This window comes from Dermochelys coriacea, chromosome 7 (genome assembly GCF_009764565.3).
Source record: "Dermochelys coriacea isolate rDerCor1 chromosome 7, rDerCor1.pri.v4, whole genome shotgun sequence".
Taxonomy (NCBI): domain Eukaryota; kingdom Metazoa; phylum Chordata; order Testudines; family Dermochelyidae; genus Dermochelys; species Dermochelys coriacea.
Genome location: NC_050074.1, coordinates 71,795,428 through 71,821,206, shown reverse-complemented (window position 1 = coordinate 71,821,206; position 25,779 = coordinate 71,795,428). Strand labels below are relative to the sequence as shown.

Here is a 25,779-nt window from a genome sequence, read left to right as displayed (position 1 = left end):
AGGAAGATGAAGTTACAGTGCCCTTACTAAACTAAGTAATGTACTACAATATAAACATTATTTGAAAGGAGAAACAGACCAATGAACTGCTGGTCTTGGACTTTATTGTTTCAGAAATCAGTACACAAGCACAGCACATTGTCAGCATAGTACAGTGAAAGGATAAAATATGTTTCTCAATTGCTGATTTGATCTTTGCCAGGACTGGTAACTAGATTGAGTACAGCATCAGTTACATAGGCCTCATTTACTTTTAAAGATTTCCAGCAATAGCTTATGCCCAATATTTTCACAGGCTTACCTGTTCTCCCAGCATAGAATACTTGTATTTGCCAAACCAAGTATGGTACTAGAGCAAACAATGAAACATAGTTGTAGAAATTCACCATCAATGTTAGTGGGACATTTTTGTTAAATATGGTAAAGAAAATACCAGTTGTATGACAGCAATTTGGGAAGAGGAGTCAAAGGATTACAGGCAAAAGCACTTTCAAGTATACAGCATTTGGTTTTGGGGCCTGGAGGACAGGTAAAAAAAAAAGCAGAATAGAGTTCACCTTCCCTTTGTTCCTGCACCATCATTAGGCACATTTTAGAGTGGGACTGGTCACTGAGCTCAGACCTCAGGAGGCCATCTCCAAAAAAAAAAAAAAAAAAAAAAACCACAAAAAAAAAACCACAACTGTTGATTTCAATATTTAAAAAGTTAATCAATAGTTTTATTGGCCTACACACATTATAGCCTAAATATTTTTTGATTCTGGAACCAAGACTTCAATAGTTTGATGTTCCCAATGTTTAACTTTTCAGCGCAAAGACAGACATAGCTAATCAACATTACAACTACACTGAATACTAATTTTTCAAGTATATTCAGGAAAGGTGCTGAAGTTCTATTTACCCACAGGACAAATAGATGTAGTAAGAGCAAGAGCTTCTTTACCACCGTCCACCATTCCGGAAGCGTTGCATTGCCTTTCCAAGGCCTTTGTATTTCTCTGTACTCACCCTAATCCTTTCTAAAATTTCACTTGAGATGTTACAAGGGCACAAATCGTGATAGAGCTCTAATTTCTTTCAGATAGGTCACCCAAAGGCCATCCAATAGCAGCAACAGCTCTCAGACAACAACACCACTTTAAGCACAACAAGGTTCCATATTCCAATATCAGTCTCTTGAGTTATCTTGTGCCCCTTTCTGTATACTTGAGTCCTCATTTTGGAGATCAGTGTCTTTTTACTATGCAATTATGGTAGATGCAAAAAGTGATAGTCACAATAATATGTTGTCAAATCTTTCAGAGAAACAGACTGATTTAGTTTTATTTAAGTTTAGAATATAATTTACTGAAAATATTTCTTTCCCATTAAGACAAATTATGTACAAGTGTTTGCACTGTAATCCAAATTTGACCTTTTCAGAATAAGAACTGGAAAACGTATCCTTGAGATTCATGTTCTTTTGGAACACCTTAATAATGCTGAAGTGCTTCAAACTTCTGACTTCTACATGAAAGCTGCTTGTACACCAGATTAACTTTTACTAGGCATACACACTAAGTAGACAGTTTGGTGAACTATCAGATGGTTGCGAAGAAGAATCTTAATTCATTTCTTCCTGCTACTCCCACCAGTGGCAAGCATGGTGGCCACTCGAATAAAGATGTTCAGCGTATCCATGTATATACCCAGACACCTGAAAAAACCCCCCAGAAAACCAGTTAGTTTAACTTACTATAAGCAGTGTTATAAGCAACATTACTCACTCAATGTCAATACATCACATTAGGAAACTTAAGTCAGGTTGAGGACCTGAGTGTCTCAATCAATTTGTTTTTTAAGATACTACATTGTGTATGTGATTCTTGTTTTTCTGAAGTGAACTGTGTGATCATTACAAGCAGAAACTGACTCATTTGTCACAAAGACTTCAGTTATGACATATAGCTCTTATTTATGTGTTTAAATCATATTCTGGAAACTGGAATGACAACCAAATTTGTTAAGCAATAAGCTATAAATGGGTAAAAACGCACAGTAACTTGTCATGGGACATTATATTTGTAGCTAAAAACATACTGGAACTAGGGTTTGACCCAAAACTACTAAGTTTCCATTAAGTTCAGTGGGACTAGGATTTAGAACAAAGTTTTGGACAATGTTGGGTAGCTTCCTTCTTTCTTTCTCCCAACAGCTTTCCCCCTTCTCCCCCCCCATCCCTTTTCTTTTAGGGTCAGTTATTTACATAAAAGTAAATACTGAACTTTGTTCAAAAGGATAACGGAAATATGCCTTTCCAAAAATATAACTGAGTGAAGAAACACCTTTACAAAATGAGAAGGTTAGAGCCAAATCTGATAATAGGCCTATTGAGGACAATTAGTCCCTATATTACTATTAGCTACAGCGCTCATAAAAGTTTTACTGATTTACAATGACAAAGGTTAGATTATATAAACTAAGATATTTTACAGCTTACAACACAACTAAAATTGCTTTGTTTGAACAGGTTAAGAGTGTGAGCTGAAAGTGTTTCAGAAAGCAAGTACAAAGAATTTCCCCCACCCATACAGAAAAACTGTTAGAACTAACTAACATTGGCTGAGATGTATTTTAAAAAAAACAAACAAACAAAAAAACACTCCTTTTTTGGCATATGTAGTACTTGGGTATTTTTCAGTAATAGTTTTCCCCCCCATTAACTATTTTCATATTGTATTTGGAAAATAATGTGGCTATAATCCAATGCATTTTAGTGTAAACTGAGGTTTAATATCCCAAAGTGAATTTCTCTCTTTAATATCTGCAGGACAGCAGGTACATTTTCTTTATAGACTACTGCATAGCTTGAAGGAACATCATCGCCAGTTAAAATAGTCTTAAAATTAGATCAGTGTTGACACCAGGATAATACTTACGAGTTGATGGGGTCATACTTTGCTACTCCATATATGGACACTGGGTGTGTCTCTGCACGTTTGATAACTTTTTGTGTATCGTATAGCAGGAACATGCCAAAAAGGATCAATCCACCATAAACTGCTACAGAATACAGGCCTGCTCCAAATGCAGAGGTAGGAGGCAGGAACATAGATCCTGGAATAAGTGTGCAAAAAAGGTGCTAAAAGCAAGCCCCTGCTTTATATATATGCATTGTTACAGTCTTAATTATTTGAGGAACAGCATGATTTACAGTGTATGATCATGGAAGGACTATCCTGTAAGAATCATTCATGGTGCTTCTGAAATGCCAGCTATTTTCATGGATTCTAGCATACAAGTACACCATAGTAAGAGGAGATGTGACATTTATTCAAAATTGCAGAAGAGTACTATATAGGGCTGTCGCACGATTAAAAAAATTAAGTGTGCGATTGTGCTGTTAAATACCATTTATTTAAATATTTTTGGATATTTTCTACATTTTCAAATATATTGATTTCAATTACAACAGAATACAAAGTATTCAGTACTCACTTTATTTTTTGATTACAAATATTTGCACTGTAAAAAAAACATAGTATTTTTCAATTCACCTAAAGTATTATAGCACAATCTCTATCATGAAAGTTGAACTTACAAATGTAGAATTACGTACAAAAAATAACTGCATTCAAAAATAAAACAAATGTAAAAAACTTTAGAGCCTACTAGTCTACCCAGTCCTCCTCCTTGTTCAGCCAAATCGCTCAGATAAACAAGTTTGGTTACAATTTGCAGGGGATAATGCTGCCTGCTTCTTGTTTACAATGTCACCTGAAAGTGACAACAGGAGTTCGCATAGCACTGTTGTAACTGGTATCAAGATATTTATGGGCCAGATGCGCTAAAGATTCGTGTCCCTTCATGCTTCAATCACCATTCCAGAGGATATCATCCATACTGGTGACAGGTTCTGCTCAATAACGATCCAAAGCAGAGCGGACCTATTCATGTTCATTTTCATCATCCGAGTCAGATGCCACATGCAGAAGGTTGATTTTCTTTTTTGGTGGTTCAGGTTCTCGTTTCCGCATCGGAGTGCTGTTCTTTTAAGACTTCTGAAAGCATGCGCCACACCTCATCCCTCTCACATTTTAGAGGGCACTTCAGATTCTTCAAGCTTGGGTTGAGTGCTGTAGAATTTTTTAGAAATCTCACATTGGTACCTTCTTTGTGTTTTGTCTTAAAACGAACATGTGTTGGGTCATCATCTGAGACTGCTATAACATGAAATACATGGCATAATACGAGTAAAACAGAACAGGAGACATACCATTCTCCCTCAAGGACTTCAGTCACAAATGTAGTTAATGAATTATTATTATTTTTTTTTAAAACGAGCATCAGCAGCATGGGAGCATATCCTCTGGAATGGTGGCCAAAGCACGAAGGGGCATATGAATGTTTAGCATAACTGGCACATAAATACCTCGCAATGCCAGGTACAAAAGTGCCGGTTCTCCCTTTCAGGTAACATTGTAAATAAGAAGCAGGCAGCAGTATCTCACATAAATGTAAACAAACTTGTTTGTCTTAGCGATTGGCCGAACAAGAAGTGGGACCAAGTGGACCTGTAGGCTCTAAAGTTTTATATTCTTTTGTTTTTGAGTACAGTTATGCAACAATAAAAATCTACATTTGTAAGTTACACTTTCAGGATAACAAGATTGCACTACAGTACTTGTATGAGATGAACTGAAAAATACTATTATTTTTACAGTGCAAATATTTGTAATATAAAGAGCACTGTACACTTTGTACTCTGTGTTGTAAAAGAAATCAATATATTTGAAAATGTAGAAAAAATCCAAAAATATTTAATAAATTTCAATTTGTATTCTATTCAGTGCAATTAACTGCAATTAATTTTTTTTTGAGTTAACTGCAATTAATCAATAGCCGGAATATTATATGATCTAGAATTTTTTTAAACACTCTTCGATCACATGATTAGACTGTACCGTAACGCGGAAGTGCAATGGGGCACACATGCAACTCTCACTTCAACATTTTGTGACTTTTGAATTCTCAACTGTCTAGCCTTAAGTTAAATTTAAATAGTTAGAACTTGTAAGCCTCTTACAAGTTTCCTTAAAGTATCTTTTCACCTAGAGGGCGAAACAAAACCCACCTAATTGGTGTTATTTTCATATGAAACTTCTGTTTCAGACCATTTCACAGAGCAATTCAAGCAGGTATGTTATAAAAAGAATATACAGAAAAAAATATTCAGTAGCTAATTTGAGACACATTTAACCTGTCAATTTTAATATCTGTTACCAGAAGATACCATTGCAGGTTTTTGCCATATTACAGTTTACTGAAACTTTAACCAGATGGATTTTTATCCTAGACTTTTTTAAAAAAATGCATGAACTCCATGTCTATCAGTACTCTTCACTGAGAGTATTTATAGTGTGGTTTTAAAACAGCAAACTAAATTATTTTAAAACATTAAAATATGACATGCTGACAATTTGCTGTGGTGCCAGACCCCCCCCCAAAGACTTGCTGCCTGTCCAAGAGACAGTTAAGGGGTGACTTGATTACATGTACCTACATAGGGAACAAATACTTAATAATGGGCTCTTCAGTCTAGCAGAAGAAAGAACAATCCAGTGGCTGGTAACTGAAGCTAGACAAATTCAGACTGGAAATGAGGTGTAAATTCAAAACCAGTTAACCATTAGAACAATTTACCAAGGGTCATGGTGGATTCTCCTCCACTGACAATTATTAAATCAAGTTTGGAAGTTTTTCCTAAAAGATATGCTCTAGGAATTATTTTGGAGAAGTTCTATGGCCTCTGCTATTATCCAGGTCAGGCTAGATGATCACTGTGGTCCCTCCTGGCTTTAGAATCTATGAAGATAACAGCTCCTGCAAATACTATCTAGCCAGGTACTTTTGGGTGTTCCTTTCTCAGTCAGGGCCAGTCTCACTGTATTAAAGATATAATTAGGTGAGCTCAGTTTTAGACACTTTAGTATTCAAACATCAAAACAGTATTTTCTTTACCAATTGACGAAGCAACAACAAGGCCCAGGCCTACTCCCAGTGGTCCTCCCATGTTCAGAAACTTTTCACTTGGTGCACACATGGCCACAGTTGAGAGACCTCCTACAATTCCTGCTGTGTACCAGGCAGCTCTGATCAGCAGAGGACCACCCAACAAGGTCAAAGGAGCCACCACTGCACCCATAACACCTAAGTGAAGAAAAAAAGACAAGCAAGGTTGGAAGTTTAGTTATGTTCAATGCCATATATATTGAATGGCTGAAGATAAATGCCCTATCCCAATAAGGTATTTTTCAGCCACATAACTGAGTCAATAGGCCAAACTCTGTACTGATTTACACTCTGTTCAATCTTATTGAGTTCAAAGGGTTTGCACAAAGAAAAGCCAATGCAGAATTTGGCAGAAAATATTCAATACAATGCCACAAAACTTAGATCTTGGATGAAATGCGTTACCATCCATTTAATTATGAAGGACAGTTCAGAAAAATGAGCAATCTTTATACTGGCTGATGACAATTACAAGGCCTGTTCAAACTCAGCAACAAGTATATCTTGAACTGATAAATGCTTCAGACAGTACAGTCAGCCTATGAAATGCATTTTCACAGGAAGCTGGACTTGTAGCTGTATTTTGAAAAAAGGAAAGAATTCCTGACATTAGGAACAGCTATGCAATCAAGTCACATGCTTCAGAGTACAAAGCGAGCAACAAAAGCATCAGAAAGGAATCCCTCTTCCCAAATACAGCATTGCGTATTACAAGAATTTGGCCTACCTCTACAGCAACAGTATTAGACTTGACTGTGTATGTCAAGTCCTTTGATCTTAAACACCATACTAGGTCTTATACAAGCTAGTAAACACAGTAGTTATGCATATGCAATACCACCACATTAGCATTTCTGAAATCCACAGACAACTGCAAATGCAGCATTAAGGTTTCTAATGGAAACTGCTTTGAAATTAAGCAGCAGTGTCAACTGAACCCATTAATACTTTTTCAGTGAGACATGCATAATTCTTTATTAGATTTGTAACTAAAGTTAAAAATCTGCTTGATATGAGTGAAGTTCATCAACCATATCTTCTTACACTGAAAGTGTTTCAGAACAGTGGGTTTTCAATGCCCACCCTGACAGAGAATTGAGCGTGTGGACATTTAATAGGTCAAATACTACTAACCTTTCAGAAGTTACAAAAAGCAGGAGAAAGGGGATAAATGCTCTTCCTGATAACATACCGTGAACAGTACAATTACAATTCCTCTACAGAGACACTTCTGTTCCCTAAGTCTTGGTCTTTAGAGGACAGACCTTATTAACAAATAAATTGCAGGAGATCAGCTGCATTATATTTAAAAAAGTGAATGAATATTGCACACAAGGTACACAGCAACTAGCTGGTAGCTCACATCGCAGTGGACGTAACTGGTGTTGCTCTATCCCTTCCCAGGTTTCAGAGTAGCAGCCGTGTTAGTCTGTATTCGCAAAAAGAAAAGGAGTACTTGTGGCACCTTAGAGACTAACAAATTTATTAGAGCATAAGCTTTCGTGAGCTACAGCTCACTTCATCGGATGCATTTGGTGGAAAAAACAGAGGAGAGATTTATATACACACACACAGAGAACATGAAACAATGGGTTTATCATACACACTGTAAGGAGAGTTATCACTTAAGATAAGCAATCACCAACAGCGGGGGGGGGGGGGGGGGAGGAGGAAAACCTTTCATGGTGACAAGCAGGTAGGCTAATTCCAGCAGTTAACAAGAATATCAGAGGAACAGTGGGGGGAGGTTGTGGGAGGGTGTGTAATGACAAAGTAAAACTATTTCCCCATGGTATTTCTCCCTCCCACCCCACCCCCCACTGTTCCTCTGATATTCTTGTTAACTGCTGGAATTAGCCTACCTGCTTGTCACCATGAAAGGTTTTCCTCCTTCCCCCCCCTGCTGTTGGTGATGGCTTATCTTAAGTGATCACTCTCCTTACAGTGTGTATGATAAACCCATTGTTTCATGTTCTCTGTGTGTGTATATAAATCTCTCCTCTGTTTTTTCCACCAAATGCATCCGATGAAGTGAGCTGTAGCTCACGAAAGCTTATGCTCTAATAAATTTGTTAGTCTCTAAGGTGCCACAAGTACTCCTTTTCTTTTATCCCTTCCCAGTGATCCATGAAAAGCCAATGGTTCACTGATATTGTGACAACATGGTGAGTGGCTTACTTCAGTCATTTGCATGTTACTATAATGTTAAACTATCATCATAGATCAAAAGTAATGGTACATTCATTTGCACAAAAAAATTCAATTCAAGTGACACCTTACTTGCCCACAACAGAACCGCAGAAATAATCTGCTGCGCATTGACTTATACAACTTGATTACATAGGACTGCTGATGAGGCAGTTAGTATCATTATGATAAAGCCATGCTAACCAAAAAGCAATCATTCAGCAGGTAAACTGAAAAGACAGCTAGAAGATGCAAGTAATTTAATTTACTAATGTGACATATATTGCAGGTTTGATTTGAACATGCATTCTCACAGAAGAAAAAAAAAATTACAGTTCTTTAAAGGGACACATTTGACTAACCACATTTCCACCTAAGTGTTCTTACCATTATAACTCATAATCACTATAAAAGATTCAAGCAGAAAGTATTTCGGTTCTTTAGTTTGTTCATTTGAGTGTACTTTTTGTACTGCCAGTTTCATTGTTTTGTGGAAGGAATAAAATAAAGCCTTCCCCAGGCTCTTCAAGAATATGCTTTACCTGTATTAGCAACTCTGACAATGAAATCAAAGGAAGAAATAGAGAAAACATGCACGAGAGGAAGAAGGGGTAAGCCTGAGCACATTTGCTCTTTTGAAGGTTGTTTTCAAAGGGCCCCAAAAGAAATAATTAACAAGGAGCAGAACATTCCTTTTAAAATAGTTTTTAAAATTTTCAAAAATATGTTTAAGGGAGCCCATAAAATTCCTTAAAAAATAAAGTTGAAAGATAATTCTTAAAAAGGAAGTCCCTTCAACAATCAAAGGAATGGCTTTGCATTTTCAATTACCAATGATGTGTCTAAAGTAATTGTTAATTTTTAATATAATGGAAACATGTACCATTTTTTCTATTAATAATGAATGCAAATAATCAATCTTTCAGCAGATGCTCTGCTGAAAACAGCCTTGTGATTAGTCATGAGGACTTCCAACATAACCGGCAACATACGACTAACCGACCAGTAGTTTCTATGTTCCTACTGAGCTACTGAACTGAAGCTCAGTAAATTCACTGGTCAAGCACAGGGTGGGCAGAGGAAATCACCCCAAATTTTGACCTTTGTACGATCTCTGGTAAGGTCAATCTGGATTATTAGCTTTCAACTGCTCAGGTACCCTCTGAATCCTATCATGAAGTTTGGGCTTCCAGGCTGCCGCCAGGCCCTCAATTTTTACTTAACCAGCATGGGAGGGGGGCCAGGTCCTGGCTTCTGTTAAAGTGAACAGATTTGGGAAATGGTTAGATTGAATCAGAGGGCCTTGGCTGTTTTGTGGCAGCTGAGTACAGTGAATAGAGGGCAAGGGTTCCTCAAGTGGAAAGGCATGCTTGCAGAATCCAGATATCCTCAGTACCATTTAATGAATATTAGCAAGAGAGAAAATGCACAGCAAATACCAATACCTGCAGCAACCTTACAGAGGATCTGTTATCATTCCATTTATATTTAAGAGAACAAGGATGTCTAAGCAGCTCAATGCTACACAATGTACTTGGGGCAAAAAGACATCTCCACAACTCACCTATAAGCCACAGCCAATGTAAGGAAGATACTTTAAAGAATATTTAATTAACAGCCACACAGAAGGTGCTGTGAACAGGAATGAAAGGAGCCAAAAGGAAGTTACAGACTCCCCAAAAGCAGTAGTTATTTCATTAAAGTTTTGGGAGACTAAGAACTTGTTTTCCTTTAAAAGTAGGCTTATCTTCAGCAAAACCACAGACATAATATTTCATATTAAGTAGCGGAGATACTGTCACAAAGAAAATTAAATGCACCTACCTGCATGAAGCATCCAGGCAAGGTGTTTAGTACCAGGATTACCTTCATAGGATATTGACCTAACCAGCATCCCAGCACCAATCATAGCTGCAAAAGTTGCACCTATTGCCTGTAATATAAAGAATTACCATACAAGAATTCAAGAGCACAATGAGATGTACAAAATTCTCTACTCTGCCTCTGAAATCTTATTGTTTATATTAATTTTTTACTAACCTAAAACTCAGTAGTACTCCTATGCACAATTATCTCTCAAAGATTCAAGAGCAGAAAGCTGCACACATAGTTGAGTAAAAGCACAATTAACTCAGAAGTTCACAACTAAACTTCACACAGTAGCCCAAATCCAGCAGTCCAAACTCTAGCAAGACCCCAGTGAAGTCAGTGCATTTTTTAACCCAGAAAATGTTAGGACTGTACAAGCCAAGTGGCATACCAATTGGTGCTGCGTGTCTAAAGCTGTCCAGTACAAGATATGCCAGGTAACAAAAAAACAAAAACAAAACACACACATAGAAGCAGCTAACTGGATGATTCTAAAGGTGTCCTCTGAAGGTTCACTGTATCCCCACTTACAACCTTTCACTTACTTAAAATATTTAAGTATTACTGCTTGTTCCTTGTACATGCTTTCACCCCAAGCCCCATCCAAATACCATCTGTTCCTGCTCCCATTTGTTTCCAAACCGTACGTCTCTCCCCTCTTGCTCAGTCTAGCTGCTTCCTGTTTGAACAGGAGCGTGTGGCCTAGCAGCTAATAGACGGTTGACTGAGACCATTAGCTCCTACTTCTTGTTTGCTCTTGCCAAAACCACATCTCTATGACATGCCTAAATGGACCTTGGGGCAATTCTGTAAATAGATGAAACCATGGCTGTCTGTAGCTATGCCTTTTACTTTGTCCAATTATCTACATTTACCCCTTTCAGCACACATGCTCCGCAGATATCCAGCCGCCGCTTTTAATGTATGTCTCCTGCTCTCCCCCTCTCGTGTATGCGCACATTCATTGGAATTTTACTCTGGGGGGAATTCTGCACCAAAAAATTAAAAATTCTGCAGACAATTTAAAATTCCACAATTTTATTTGTCAAACCACCACAATATAATCACTCCAGTTTCAATTATTTTGGTAATTTGTTTCAAAATACCTGTCAACATGTCAACAGTACAGACAAGAGCAAAAAAGATCCCCCCAGGAGTAGAGAGTTAAAGACATCCCTACAAAAACCCAGTTCCAGTGGGGGTGGGCGCTGGAGAGAGCTCTGGGGACACCAGCATCCCCCTTCCCACAGAGCCCAACTGCGGGGCAGCCTCCAGCTCAGACACCAGCACCTTCAGAGCCTTTACTACCCCAACTTCTTCACTGTCCTGCTGAGGGACATGGTATGGTGCGGTCCAGCCCTTCCTCACCATTTGTCAGAGTTGGCTGGATCTTCCAGGTCCTCCCCCATCCCGGGAGAATGAGAAGCAGAATCAAAGAGCATGCAGCCTCCAGCCCCACCAGCCTGGGCACTCTGCTCACTGTGAGCTGGGCTCTGCAGAGTCCAGCGGCCCAGAGAGGCAGCAGAAATTCTGCAGGGTAAACAGGGAATTCTGCGAAATTTTGCATTGCACAGAATTTCCCAGGAATAGAATTTACACCAGCATGAACATTTGAAAATTTGGACCTGAATGTCATCACTACATTATGCACAACTGATAAATGGATTTGCAGAATCTGGTACAGATGTCATTTTAATACTAAATTTTCAGTTAGTCATACACCTACAAATGCCAGTGTGCATGTCCACAGGGAAGAACAAGCGGGAGACATGCATACACAAGATTTCCTAAGAAGGTGGCTGGATATCCACAGAGCATGTGTAGATGCAAATGGATAAATTAACAAGACTGGCCTCAGAGCGCCGAATACCATATTCATAATTGTGCATGTCGCTGATCAACTTATGCGCAGGCAAGCTAGGCATTGTTTTGGCAGCAGCAAGTCATTTGAACAGTTAGCTATTGGCCACTAGTAGGTTTATGCAGCCTTTGATGACAGTCTGATCAGATGTGTCAAGTCTGATGTGATAAGTCAGTTTCATACTAGAAGCCACAGCTTTAGTATTTCACCAACTTTAAACTATGCTTAATTGTTCAATATGACCAGCTGAAGAAACTTTTACATGACCACAATAGACTATTTTAACAAGTAATATTAGCTAGCACACATTAGGCTCTTGACATGCAAATATACCTAAATTTAAACAGAAAACGAACTTAAGTTTATATATGTATGTTTAGTTAGGATTCTTTGACATACTTCATAAAGCCATCTTTCACAAGGATTAGATAATTAGCAATAGTTCCCTCTACCGTACATAATGTGCCCTTAGCGATATTTCTGAAACAAAATGTTTAAAATAAAACCACATTCAGCACTTTGTGGAGTAAAATTAGTTTAACCGTATCACCATTCTTACTGACAAGTTATGTATTGTAAATTAGCCACAGTTTAACAATAACTAAGCTATGCATGTTAACACTTTACTTTAGTTACACTTTAGTTAACACTTTACCACTACTCAATTTGTTAGCATTAAACGTTTCTAAATTACTTTAAAATAGCTATTGAAGAGTGTTTAAAGCAGACTATTTTCAACTTTTACTACTTTATGCTGTTAAACCATCTAACCATGAGAAACTGATCTTGTACAGACCAGTTTAAGTCTGAGGTTATCCATCAATCCAGTTACCTAAAAGGGGAGCCACTTGTAAAATCATGAATATCTAAGTATCATACCGGTTAGTTTAAACATAGGATTTACCTCTACAAGCTTATTTTAAATATTCTTGTTATGTTTGTGAGAGATTGCAGCACACTGAAGTCAGATTTCAGTTTTATTGGGGTCTTTAGTAGAGCTGACTAGAAAACTGAATTTCAGTTCTGTGAAAATTTCTGAGTGTTCACAAAATTTTTATCCTCAATCAGGACCAAAAGGCAAAAGCTCAAAAGTTTTTGTGAAACTGAAATCCCACTATATTGTTTTGGAAACATTTAGACATGGCATTGCCAAAGCAAAATACGCTCCCCAGATACTTGTCAGTTTACCAAGAGTCTGGTCAGTTTCACCAGTGCAATTAAGTGGTGGGCAACAACCAAACTGATCATCATGTCAATTTCACAGCTACCAGGATTTCCAGGGTCTCTGGTGGGTTGAAGGAAAACCTGGAGCCTGGAAGTGCCAGCTCCCAAATTTCAAGGCTCCTTCCCAAGCTCCCCTTCAGCCTGCCAGCATTCTGTTGGAAGTTAACCGATGCCAAACCATTTCCTTGAAACATTTCAATTTTGACTAATCATTATAAACCAACAAAAATGTTTCCTCAGAATTTTTCCAGACACCACTAGTATTTAGCTTAACTACTGAGACACATTTAAGAAAGGAGTTTGAACAGTGAGAACACTGAGCTCTAACCGCTTTCAGGTAGCAAGCTCCTGTCACCAGTCTGGTGTTTTTTTTTTTTTTTTTTTTTTTTAAACCACACACTAGAGCAGGGGTAGTCAATTTTTTTTTTTTTTGTCGTCAAGGTCCAAATTTCTTGGACAAGGTATAATCAAGATCCAGGACTCCAGAGAAAATAATAAAAAAAACAGTAACGGTAAGTACATAAAAAAAAATGTCAGTGTCTGTTCAAAAGCGTATGGCGGGTCCAGATTTGGCTTGCGGTCCACCTATTGACAACCCCTGCATTAATTCATGTAGGAGAGGGGTGGGCAAACTTTTTGGCTCGAAGGCCACATTGGGGTTGCAAAACTGTATGGAGGGCTGGGTAGGGAAGGCTGTGCCTCTCCAAACAGCCTGGTCCCAACTCCCATTCACCCTCTCCCACTTCCTGCCCTCCTCAGAGTCCCTGACCCATCCAACCCCCTCTGCTCCCTGACTGCCCTGCCCCGACACACCCCCAGGACTCCCATGCTTATCCAACCCTCCTGTCCCCTGACTCCCCCCACCCCAGAACTTCCACCCCATCCAACCGGCCCTTGCTTCCTGTCCCCTGACTGCCCCCCGGAACCCCCTACCCCTTATCCAAACCCCCGACCACCTTATCATGCCGCTCAGAGCGGCATGTCTGGCAGCCGCACCGCCCAGCCAGAGCCAGACACGCTGCCCTGCAGGAGCTTGCAGCCCTGCTGCCCAGAGCACAGTAACTGCGGGGAAGGGGGGGACAGCAGGGGAGGGGCCAGGAGCTAGCCTCCCTGGCCAAGAGCTCAAGGGCCAGGCAGGACGGTCCTGCGGGCTGGAAGTGGGCTGTAGTTTGCCCACCTCTGATGTAGGAAGAAGTTTCTTGTCTTCCCCGCCCTGCCCACCCGCCCCCATCAATGACCAGAAGTTTGTAGATGCGCTTTATTCAAAGAATTATGTAACCCTGTATTGCTTGTACCAGGCGATTGGGGCTGCTTTAATTCAACTAGGCACACCCCATTAAAGTTTCACCTCCCAAGATTCCAAGTTCTGCTTCAAAACAGTTTTCTTAACACTAATCCTTCTGGTGATTAAAGAGAAAGCCCATATAACCTTACCAGCCAAGAACCCCTCATCATGAGGCTCATGAGTGCAGGAGATTTGCTGACTGCTACAGCAGACAATGCTGTCAAACCAACACTTCCTGCAAAGTACATGTAAGTAGAACGGATTCGGTCTTTCACGTACTGAGGCCAAATACTGAAAGAGATGAAATTATGAACAGTTATGTTGATATTTTTTCATGTTTTAATTGATCTCACCAGTTATTTTTAGTTCTGATACAATCAAATTTATGAATATTTAAGATTAATGAGATCCGTCTTACACAGTGACATGCAATATTCAGTTTAGAGACATTTGTCATGAAATATATCATGTTTTAGGTCTTAATTTGTTAATTTTGTGCATGGTGGAAAAGTTGTTGTTTCCATGGAACTATGCTAGTTAAGTATGGGATGACATTCTACTATAAATAATACTAGTTTACAACAGACCAGTTACACATTTCTTGTGTGCATTCCTTTCACCTCTGTCTCCATAAAGTAAGTATCTTACTCTATAACTATTTAAAAAGGCAAGAGAGTGGTGTGAATAAGTATATTCAGTTTTAAAACTGAATAAAAAGAAAAACCCATAGTCTATGTACTAACAATTGTAAGTAATTTAATGAAATGGTCACAAGTTGCTAAGTCACCAGAGCAACGTATCATCACGACATACATGCTATGTATTGAGATAAGGAATACCCTAGAAATTATAACTTTAGATAGGAAAAACTTCCTTATTACTATGTTTAAAGAACTGATTCTATAAAGACAATTTCCATCAGTTAATGACATTTAATAAATAACGCACATTCCATTTTACAAAGTTACTATTTTCCCCAGAAGTCTGCAGACAACCCAAAAACATCTCAGAAGTGCAAACTGTTCCCCATTTATCTTAATGGGTGGGGAACGAATGACAGGTATTTGAATGTTAACAGAGAAGGTTGTCAATTGTATTAGAAGATTAACATTCTATTGTGCCAAAGTGAGATGTCACTTGAAGCAAGAATGTGTGGAGCTTGGAATACCACTTCTTCCCTGTCTTTCCGTTATGAGCCTAGCAAATTTATCACAAAACTGAGCATGATTTTCTTATTTTAAGCCCACACATTCATAAACTTTAACATAGGATTTATAGCTTGAAGGCTTCATCATTAGCTAGGATGCTCCACCCCCGCTGTAGTCATGGAACAAAATTTGTTATACCAAGGGCAAACACTTTTTGTAAGTTAGTGTTTACAAGAGACAGATAGGGAACAATTATGACCTGCTTATGTTTACATTTTCTTTACAGCTCTTGGTGAATTCAAGAAGCTATTTTTGCTTTCTGAACAGGGTCTCAGAGGAACCCTAGATAATGTGGATTTAACTAGCACTTTCACAGAAGTTAGAACATCCACCTACATTTTAACTCATGACATTCCCCAGACAAGAATACAGATGCATACCATTTGAGATGGGGCAGGAGGCAAAAATACTTCAAAGTTAACAGTATTTGCAAGATAGGAAGTGGGATATTTATAGCAGCAATCAGCCAAATTGCATTTAAACCCAAAGCTTTGAAAAAATTTGTTTTCAGGTTTATATATTAAAAATCAATGCTTTCTGCAAGAAACTAGGGTTTTTCTTTTTAGTTTAAAGTAATAAAAAGTATGCACATACAGAAGGAGACTGGTTGGGAGAGAAATTTGCTTGTAAATAAGGGTGAATTTCAACTGTTCTAGCCTTGATTTGAAATAATAAGCTTGGTATTTTGCTCACACAGCTTTTTCAATGGCTCCAATTTCATTTGACATCCCCATTCCATAATAACATAGAGCTCCAAGACCAACAGCAGCCCCTCCGGCAACAATCCATCTTCCCATCTGGTCCACTGCACAACAGAAAAAAATATTGATATTCCTGTAAGTTTTGTCCTGGGATCGAGTAGAACAATTTTCTAATTTCAGTTTAATTTTTTTATATTTGTTTTTTTTTTAATATATATATATATATATACACACACACACACACACACACACACAAAGGGAAAAACCTCAAGATTTATAAAAACTCTTCATTCTTAATGTCCAGATAAAAACGTTACCCGTTAGTCTATCATTATTTTATAGGAGCTTCTCATCCACACTGCTTGTTTCTCTTCCATGAAACCAAGTTGAGAGAGAAACAAAGATGCCCTCTGAATATCAAATTCTCTTGTACTGCTACATGATGCAGTTTCAAACTATAGCTAAGGAGTACTTGTGGCACCTTAGAGACTAAAATTTATTAGAGCATAAGCTTTCGTGAGCTACAGCTCACTTCATCGGATGCATTCGATGAAGTGAGCTGTAGCTCACGAAAGCTTATGCTCTAATAAATTTGTTAGTCTCTAAGGTGCCACAAGTACTCCTTTTCTTTTTGCGAATACAGACTAACACGGCTGCTACTCTGAAACTATAGCTAGCAAGCTATGTGGATCAATAAATAAATGTTACATTTTAAGTTTCTCAAGAGGAGGCAGCCATTTCTAAGACTATACAGTAATTGGAATAAAAACCAAGAATGAAAAACAAGAACAATGTCACCCACCAATTGGTTAGTGATATGTGCCTATCATATAGGTAAGTTTCTTCATTAAAAAACAGGAGAGGGGGAAAGAAAAAAGGTCAGGCCTTTCAGGTCTTACCCTTTTGCCCTTCCCTCTTAATGTTGCCTTCTAAACCTGCTCTCATTGAGAACAGTTATAACAATCTTTTATCCATCAGAATGACCCAAAATTGGATGTTACTGACACTGCTGTAAAGAATAACTGTCTAATGAAGTGAGAAGTAGCAATTGTTGATATTTCCAGTTGCATGGTTTGTTTTTATTGGAAAAACTGTAGTCTCTCTCAAGGAAGTTTTATGAAAAAGATTTAATATAAAACAAACCCGGGTATGTGTGTACTGGAATAGATGTGCTACTCAACAGTAACCCCTTTGTGATCTATCTAGCAAAAGAAAAGCAGAGTTTTGAACTTCTCGAATATCTGAAGTCAGTGCATTTGGCATCTGTGTTGTGTACATTATGACAGCAGATTCAATTCAAAATCGTTGTACACTTCTTACTAACTACAAACACAGAAAGACTGATCTTTCAGTAGCTATGCTGCGAAATGCTAAAGGTATCAAGACAAACATTCACTCTTAGAATAGAAGATAACCATTCTCTACATCCAAAGTAGTGTTAATTTCCATTAGAAAAAAAAAAAAAAAGAACTTCAATCCTCAAGCTGATCTAATAGAGCAGTGGTTCTCAAACTAGGGTCGCCGCTTATTCAGGAAAGCCACTGGCGGGCCAGGCCGGTTTCTTTACCTGCCGTGTCCGCAGGTTCGGCCGATCGCAGCTTCCACCGGCTGCGGTTCACCACTCCAGGCCAATGGGGGCTGTGGGAAGAGCAGCCAGCACATCCCTCGGCCCACACCACTTCCAGCAGCCCCCACTGGCCTCGAGTGGTGAACCGCGGCCAGTGGAAGCAGCGATCGGCCGAACCTGCGGATGCGGCAGGTAAAGAAACCGGCCCGGCCCGCCAGGGACTTTCCCTGAACAAGCGGCGACCCTAGTTTGAGAACCACTGTAATAGAGTCAATCACTAACAGCCATAAATTATCACTAAATTTATCGTACTGTAAACTGGCACCAGTTCCAGTTATTTCAATTGAACTGTACTGGTTTACACCAGGGCTCAATTTGGCACAGTTCTCTTTAGTCACTTGAGGTGATTGTTTAAAACCTTGCCAATTCAGAAGCAAAGACTTATATTTTGAAATTATACAAGCTCAAAGTAGCTGATCAGCTAACGAGCAGACCCTGGAACTAGAGCTCAATTTATCTTCCTGCTTTCCGTCCCCCTCACCAACACCAATCCCCCACTAATATTAGAGTATCAGGAGATGTGAATTCTGTCACTGACTCACTATATGAACTTGGGAAAGTCACTTAACCTTTTTGTCTTCGATTATCCATCTATAAAATAATACCTCAAGGATGATGCAAAGCCATAGAAATATGAATCCTACACAAAAATAGATGTCTGCTTCTTAAAAATATATTTAACTTTTTAAGAAACTTACTGACATACGAATGACAGAGAGGGTCTTCAAGTTCAGGAATTTCCACATACTTCACAATGGTTGTAACTACGAACAACTCAAATTGCTCCATGGCTACTGGAGGTATTAGCAATATCAAATGTTGCACAGAAGTGAAGAAACCGATTTTTCAGACATTTGTTTTCAAAAGCATAATTTATACTTAGTCAAACTCTATAGCAAGTTATAATGATCCAGGATTTTAAGCTTATTTCTTAGAAATAGCTTTACAGTGGGTGTTCAAACATTCTGAATACTTTAGTAGAATGGTTATTCACCTTTAAATGCAGTTTCCATTGCTGGCTCAAAGGCTGCTTCTTTAATTTCTTGGCCAGTTCTTCCACGCCGCACCCCCATTTTTGCTTTGGAGGCATACCCCTGTTATGAGCAGATAGAAAGGAAAAACAGTTAAATAGATCCTAGAACAATGAAGATGTACATATTTACAAGCAGTAGCTACAGAGTAATGAAAAAATCTGTTTCAATGAATAGCAAGATAACATAGTATAATTAAAAAGGAGTTAACTAAATACAACTGATCCCTTCTAACTCAGGTGTCATTCCTCTTCAAACAACCGTGTAATACTCTAAGAACACTGACTACACTAAACAACAAAAATATCAATTGTATCTTAATATATGAATGCTGGCAGAGCAGACGGTATGATTTTATTCCGAGAAAAAGCTCAAACCTCCCACGCTACCCACTGGCCCTGTACGTGGCCAGAACAAACTTTTTTTGGCTTTGAATAAATAAAGCTAAATATTTGCTGCTTATGTGCTTGTGAACAGGCCAGACTGAAAGGCATGGAGACTGAACTCAAATTGATCCCCGTTTTGGGTGAAGCAGTTATAGCAACACTCCGACCGTCCTCACATTGTACCACTTGAATCCTTAAACTCTACTCTGAAGGGCAAGAGTAGAATTAGGGCCCATAAATTAAGATTTTATGGCAGGGAAGGTCTAAAAGAAAAGATTTAAGATAAACACCAACAAATTTTTGAAATACAAGCAAATCAAAATTATTTTATGCTTTCTATGATTCTTGGCTATCACTGGTTAAAACGCCCCCTGGAAATTTGAAGCCATTGCACTCTCTTGGCTTTATTAATCCGTACATTCCTAAATATGGGCTGTAAGCACCTAGGAAATTAAAATATTCTGCAGGAGTGTTTCAACACAGATTTAGAAAACATAAGGAAAGGAGTGGTAGTCAATGTTGACTCGAAATTTTTTAACTATACTTGTGAGAGCAACATATATAGCACTTCTGTTCTAATAGGTATCAGCATTTAAAAATTTAACATTGCTTTATTTTTTAAAAAAAATAAAGCAATTTACAGTGATATAGTACAGAAGATGCACTGTCGCATATAATCTACAAAACAAACCCAAAGTGCACAAAAAGGAGGATATTTAGAATTTAGTTGAAATAACCTGGACTTTAGTGGTCATGAAAGTGCCACAATAAAAATCTGGGAGACAAAAACACTGTTTGCTTTGTGCTTAATCAGACAAACTTTCCTCAACCCAGTTTTTTTTAAACTCTGCAATTTTTGGGGGTGGTGGAGGGGGAGAATATACCCCTGGTGATACAGACATGTGAAAGAATTTTAAAATGGAGTTGTTTCTAAATCTACTCAGGCCACAATGGTAAATATGCCTGATTTCTGTCTACACTAGTGTTTCCAGTGTAGTAGAGACAGAAGTTGGGTGAGGGAGGTAATAACTTCTTTTGGTCCAAAAAAAGATACTACTTCACGCATCTTGTCTCTAATAGCTTGAGCCCAACATTGCTACAACACTGCAAGTTTCCAGTGTAGTGCCAGAATAAGACTGAGAAACTGGTGCAGGCTTCTCCAAGAGATCAGTGCCAGAGGACAAGGTGTTCCCAGACACCACTTGTGACGTGAAGGAGTCCAATCTGTGAAAGAAGCTTATTGGAACATCTCTGGGGGTGAGATTTCATCTGTAAATCAGTTTCTTAATGTATTAGGCTTAGACTTGTGTGTTGTGTTTTATTTTGCTTGGTAACTTGCTTTGTTCCGTCTGTTACTATTTGGAACCACTTAAATCCTACTTTTTATATTTAATAAAATCACTGTTGCTTATTAATTAGCCCAGAATAAGTACTTAATACCTGGGGGAGCAAACAGATGTGCATCTCTCTCTATCAGTGTTATAGAGGGCAGGCAATTTATGAGTTTACCCTGTATAAGCTTTATAGAGGAAAACGGATTTATTTGGGGTTTCGATCCCATTGGGAACTGGGTATCTGGGTGCTGGAGACAGGAGCACTTCGTAAGCTGTTTTCAGTTAAGTCTGCAGCTTTGCGAATGTGATTCAGACCTTGGTCTGTGTTTGTAACAGGCTAGTGTGTCTGGCTCAACAAGGCAGGGTTCTGAAGTCCCAAGCTGGCAGGGAAAATGGGCTCAGAAGTAGTCTCAGCACATCAGGTGACACTCCCAAGGGGGTTTCTGTGATCGAACCCATCACACCACTAACATGAGAGATCTGAGGGGGTTTACCCAAGCTTGATGTGTGTGGTTGGTGAATGATTTGCACACAGAGCAACAATGAGGAACACTTGCATCCCCAAGACAAAAGAGAGAATACATTTACTACTGGAGGAGGACACAAGGCCTGATCAGAGAAGCATGACGTCAGACATGGTTTAAATGAGCAAGTATCAGCTCATGAAAGGCTCAGTGTAGCCTTAAAGGCTAAATGCCCAATGGGTGCAAAACTCAAACACTGTTACAATACAGTATTTTGTATAAAAAGGTCTGCACTTTCCTGAAGAAGAGAGGGGAACAACTGAGGAGTTGCGTATACTGTAGAGTTCCTCCTTGTCATCTGCAGTGGCCAGAAGGAATTGAGTGGCTGGGGGAATATGCACTCTTATAAGTCCTTGAATCGCATAGGGTGAGAGGAGGGAGAGAAACATAAGGACAGGCAAGGTCTGAGCACATCTTCAATGATTGCTGCTGTTCAAGAGTTTTGAGCATGGATGCTCAAGATGCATATGACATTTAAATGGGAATCTGTGCAGACAATGCAAGAAATACCACTCCATTCTAGTCTTCTGAGCCAAGATTTCTAACAAGCGAGTCCTAATTAGAGTAAAATATTCATTTTACATCTCTGGGCCACTGTTAAATAACCTTTTGTCACTAACAACTTTACAGCAGGTTGCTGCTTCAGTAAGACATTGAAGCGCTGTCGTCCCATTAAGCTGGGCCTTCCATTTCAGTTACCTCATTTACATTTTCATCTGCACCAAAATGTGTCTTTTGGTAAACATGGAAATGGCCTCAATGGTCTAATTTGACACCCTTTGTACAAGCAATTCTTATCAAATTAAAAAAAAAAAAGCTTACCCGGTTAGGTTGCAAGATCCACCGGTTTGCTTTTACACTGGAATTCCTCAAAGCTGGGAAGGTCTGCGTAAGCACAGGACGGAGACTCTGGCGTGGCAGTGTCCATAAACACGCTAATCTTGCTGTCAGCATGGTTGCTGCAATTGATTCAATAATGAGTATTCCTGTAATGGCATGAGAAGAGATGCTTTAGTATTTGGTTATTGTATCACAAAAAGCACAAATAAAGCAATAAGATTATTTGCCAGTTATGTAACAAAAAATAAGTTTTATTTATCATCATCAACTACTATAGAAAAAGAACCAAGCCACTACATGAAATGTTCTGGAGTTAAATACAGCCAGTACAGATACAGGCGAGTTGAACAGCACACTCTTTAGTTCAGAAAGTCAAGGATTTGATTTCCTATGCCAGAATTTTGATTCATACCACATGCTCACCAGAGAAGAGGGAAGGTTTCTCTTTCTAACTTATTTGAACAATCTTGAGTGTGCTCATAACTAATGGCAATCCAAATGCAGGTTTGAGACCTTGTGGCGACTAACTTCTGATGTTAAGAAATAAACTAATCTGCTAAACATTCACCCCACCCTAAATTCTGGAAATAGAATGCACTACACCCAAGACTATCATGTATGTGGACTACTAAATCAAAATATCACCTTAAGGGCTTTGAAGTGATGTATAGTACAACCCCACCACCAGCAAGCTCTTTTAAATAATTTTAAGAACACAATTAACTAGCTTCATCTTAATACTCCACCAAGGTCACAGATTAAAGCACCTATACAAGACAAACTCAGTTTTAGTTTATTTACAACAGGCAACCTACTGTATGCTCTTCTAGTACTACCAGAACTACCAACTTATTTTCACGAACGCTGCTTTTTCTAGTCTTAAAAATATTTTCTTCTAATACAAAACATTATATGTATGACTCTTCTCTATAAAGATAAAACTAAACTACCAATACAGTATCACAGTTACTTGACACTTTCATAGACATCAATTTGCTTTTATTTGTATGTAGCGCCAAAAGGGATACATAATACAGTTTTAATCCTCATTTCAGGCTCCTACAAAAAATACAAACAATTTTATTTGCATTTACGCACATTAGAACAAGCACAGCTATTTTTTAGAATTCAACTGAAAGTTTCTACTAGCCCTTAGAGTAAGATCTTTGGGACAGACAGTGGGTCTTTATTTACATCATGCCCAGCACAGTGGAGCCCTAACCTGATTGAGCCCTCAAGCACTACCATAATATAAATATTAAAATGAGTCAATTTCAAAAGGCAAAAAATAAAGCAGATATTCAAAAAAATTCACTTTGTTTTGTAACTGAGTTATGTAACTGCCACTGTTACAGAGAGTTCTTTTCAGAAACCAGTACAGAAACTTTTGTTTTTTGTGTTACTACATTCTCTGAAAGGCTGATAAGTGATGCAATTTATGACAAATTTTCAGAATTTTAAAGATTTGGGACAGGACACACAGCTTTTAATTAATTTTCAAAACAGACTTGCTCTCAAAAGTCTTATGTATTAAAATCTTGAGCAGAAGTTGGGCAGGTTATCAACAGAACGAAACAAATCCTAGTAACGTTTCACAAAAAGAAAAGGAGTACTTGTGGCACCTTAGAGACTAACAAATTTATTTGAGCATAAGTTTTCGTGAGCTACTTCATCTGATGAAGTGAGCTGTAGCTCATGAAAGCTTATGCTCAAATAAATTTGTTAGTCTCTAAGGTGCCACAAGTACTCCTTTTCTTTTTGTGAATACAGATTAACATGGCTGCTACTCTGAAACCTGTCAGTAATGTTTCAGATCATCTTTTATGAAAGAGCATGAGGCAAGAAAACAGTTTGGTCATCACTGTGACACATCATATAGGACACAAATTCTAATCCAGAAGGCATTTTTTACACAGAAGCCTTGCTAGTACACTTCTTAAATAGAGATGGGATCAACCAAACCTACAGACTGAGTCAAGACTCCTGGATTCTGTTTCCAAACTGCCACCAACTTGTTACAAGCAAGTCATAGCCTCTTTATATTTCAATGTATCCATCTCTCACATGGGCATCAATACCTAACTCTCACAGACATCCCAGTACCTTATTAGTAGCTTAAATGGTATTACATACATGGCCAGTGAAAACTTATCCAAGATATGTAAGGGTTAGGCTTTTACTGTCATGTGCCATACATGGATTGCCACTGACAAGTCATTTGAGAAAATAAATGTACCACACAATATCTTGGTTTCAGGAGCCTCTAAGTAAAAGAAAAATACAAGTTATAACTAGAAACGTGAGCCTTTAATCTGAATTAAATGCCTTAGACCATCAGTTACCCAAAATAATACAAACAAGAAACTGGCCAGCCTGTTTTAGGTGGAGGGAGTTCTGAAATGATGAGGTGCACAATTTGAAGAGAAATTCTTGTTCAGCACACGCCCCACAACCTGCTTTTTTGGTTCACAAAATACATCCCCCCGAAGGGGGAGTGCACATTCGGGGTGGGGCAGTAGCGCTAAGGTCACAGGGAAAAGGGAGTGAATTATTGTTCCATACCTGGGAAGGGGGCGGCCTCTCCCCAGAGTCATTCCTGCCCCAGGATTACTCTTATTTTAGAGAAGAAAAATCTCCCTCCCACTCTGGCCAGATAGTTCACTGCATCCCATGGGAACTCCCGTGGCATTTCCCTCTCCCCAGCTACAGCAAGAGTGACAGTTCCCCCGGCCTCCCCCAGGGCCCTTCGCGTCGCGTCGCGTCCCCTCCCCCACGGCGCTCCGGCTGGCGGGGCAGGAGGCACAGTTCCCCCGCAGCGCGCTGCCCGGCTCTGAGCGGGGCGGCAGCAGACGGGGGAAGCTCCCAGGGCCGGGCCGGGAGAGCGGAACCGACAGCCGGCTCCAAGACCGCTCACCTGCCCAGCGCCCACACTATGCCCCGCAACCGCCTTCTGTGCCGTACGCCTGAGGTGCGAGCACAAATTGTGCGTCACGAGCTAAGTCACATGTGATGACGTCTGCAGCAAAGCTGAGTGGCTCGCTCTTCGCACGTGATCTGAAAACGGGACACTGCCGTTGGCTACGCCGCTCTCAGCAGCCATATTAGATTTGGGCAGCGAAGGTACTTGCCCCATATTGAATAAGGGCAAAGAAGCCATCTTTAATTCGGCCGTGGAAGCTTCTGGAAGACATCTTGCCTGGGCGCGAGGGAACCATTGAGAGGATCTGGAGCGTTAGCAGCCATCTTGCTATTAGCAGCCGTTTTGGATGTGGTAAAGGCAGCCAGCGGCGACAGCCATTTTGAATGAGGGCAAGGAGGCCTTGCTCAGGCTGAGAAGGGTGGTGCTGGGTCAAGCGCCCTGCCATTATCCCTCCTCCTGTTGGGTGCTGAGTACTTGCAGGGCACCCTCCCTTTGCTGCCGGGGAAAGCCGGAGCTCTCGGCCGCCCTCTAGGGAGCAAGAGGGCCCGGCTGCTTGGCCTGGATCCGCCACCACATAAGCAGGCCAGGCACCAGCCTGGGGCAGCGGCGTGAAGGGTTTGGCGGCCAGGCCCTGGACGGTGCTGACACCCTTCGTTGGCACGGCCTCAGAACCTGCTGTCCTGCCTGGCCCAGCGCTGACTCCCCAGGACGGGAACACGGCCCTCTCCCAC

At 39.5% G+C, this 25,779-nt stretch overlaps 1 protein-coding gene and 1 long non-coding RNA gene across 2 annotated transcripts; one reads left to right on the top strand and one right to left on the bottom strand.

The window, feature by feature from the left end:
• Positions 1-768: 768 nt before the first annotated feature.
• Positions 769-25,261, bottom strand: GHITM (growth hormone inducible transmembrane protein). Its single transcript, XM_038409202.2, has 9 exons — positions 25,043-25,261; positions 22,111-22,274; positions 19,008-19,107; positions 16,379-16,490; positions 14,627-14,768; positions 10,063-10,171; positions 6,001-6,189; positions 2,919-3,096; positions 769-1,696 (listed from the first exon to the last, which is right to left on the bottom strand). The coding sequence occupies exons 2-9, from the start codon at positions 22,240-22,242 to the stop codon at positions 1,609-1,611; spliced, it is 1,050 nt and encodes a 349-aa protein (XP_038265130.1). The 5' UTR covers positions 22,243-22,274; positions 25,043-25,261; the 3' UTR covers positions 769-1,608.
• LOC122460921 lies at positions 6,188-10,150 on the top strand. Its single transcript, XR_006282540.1, has 2 exons — positions 6,188-7,455; positions 8,173-10,150. It is a non-coding gene; the product is annotated as an uncharacterized LOC122460921 (long non-coding RNA).
• Positions 25,262-25,779: the final 518 nt, after the last annotated feature.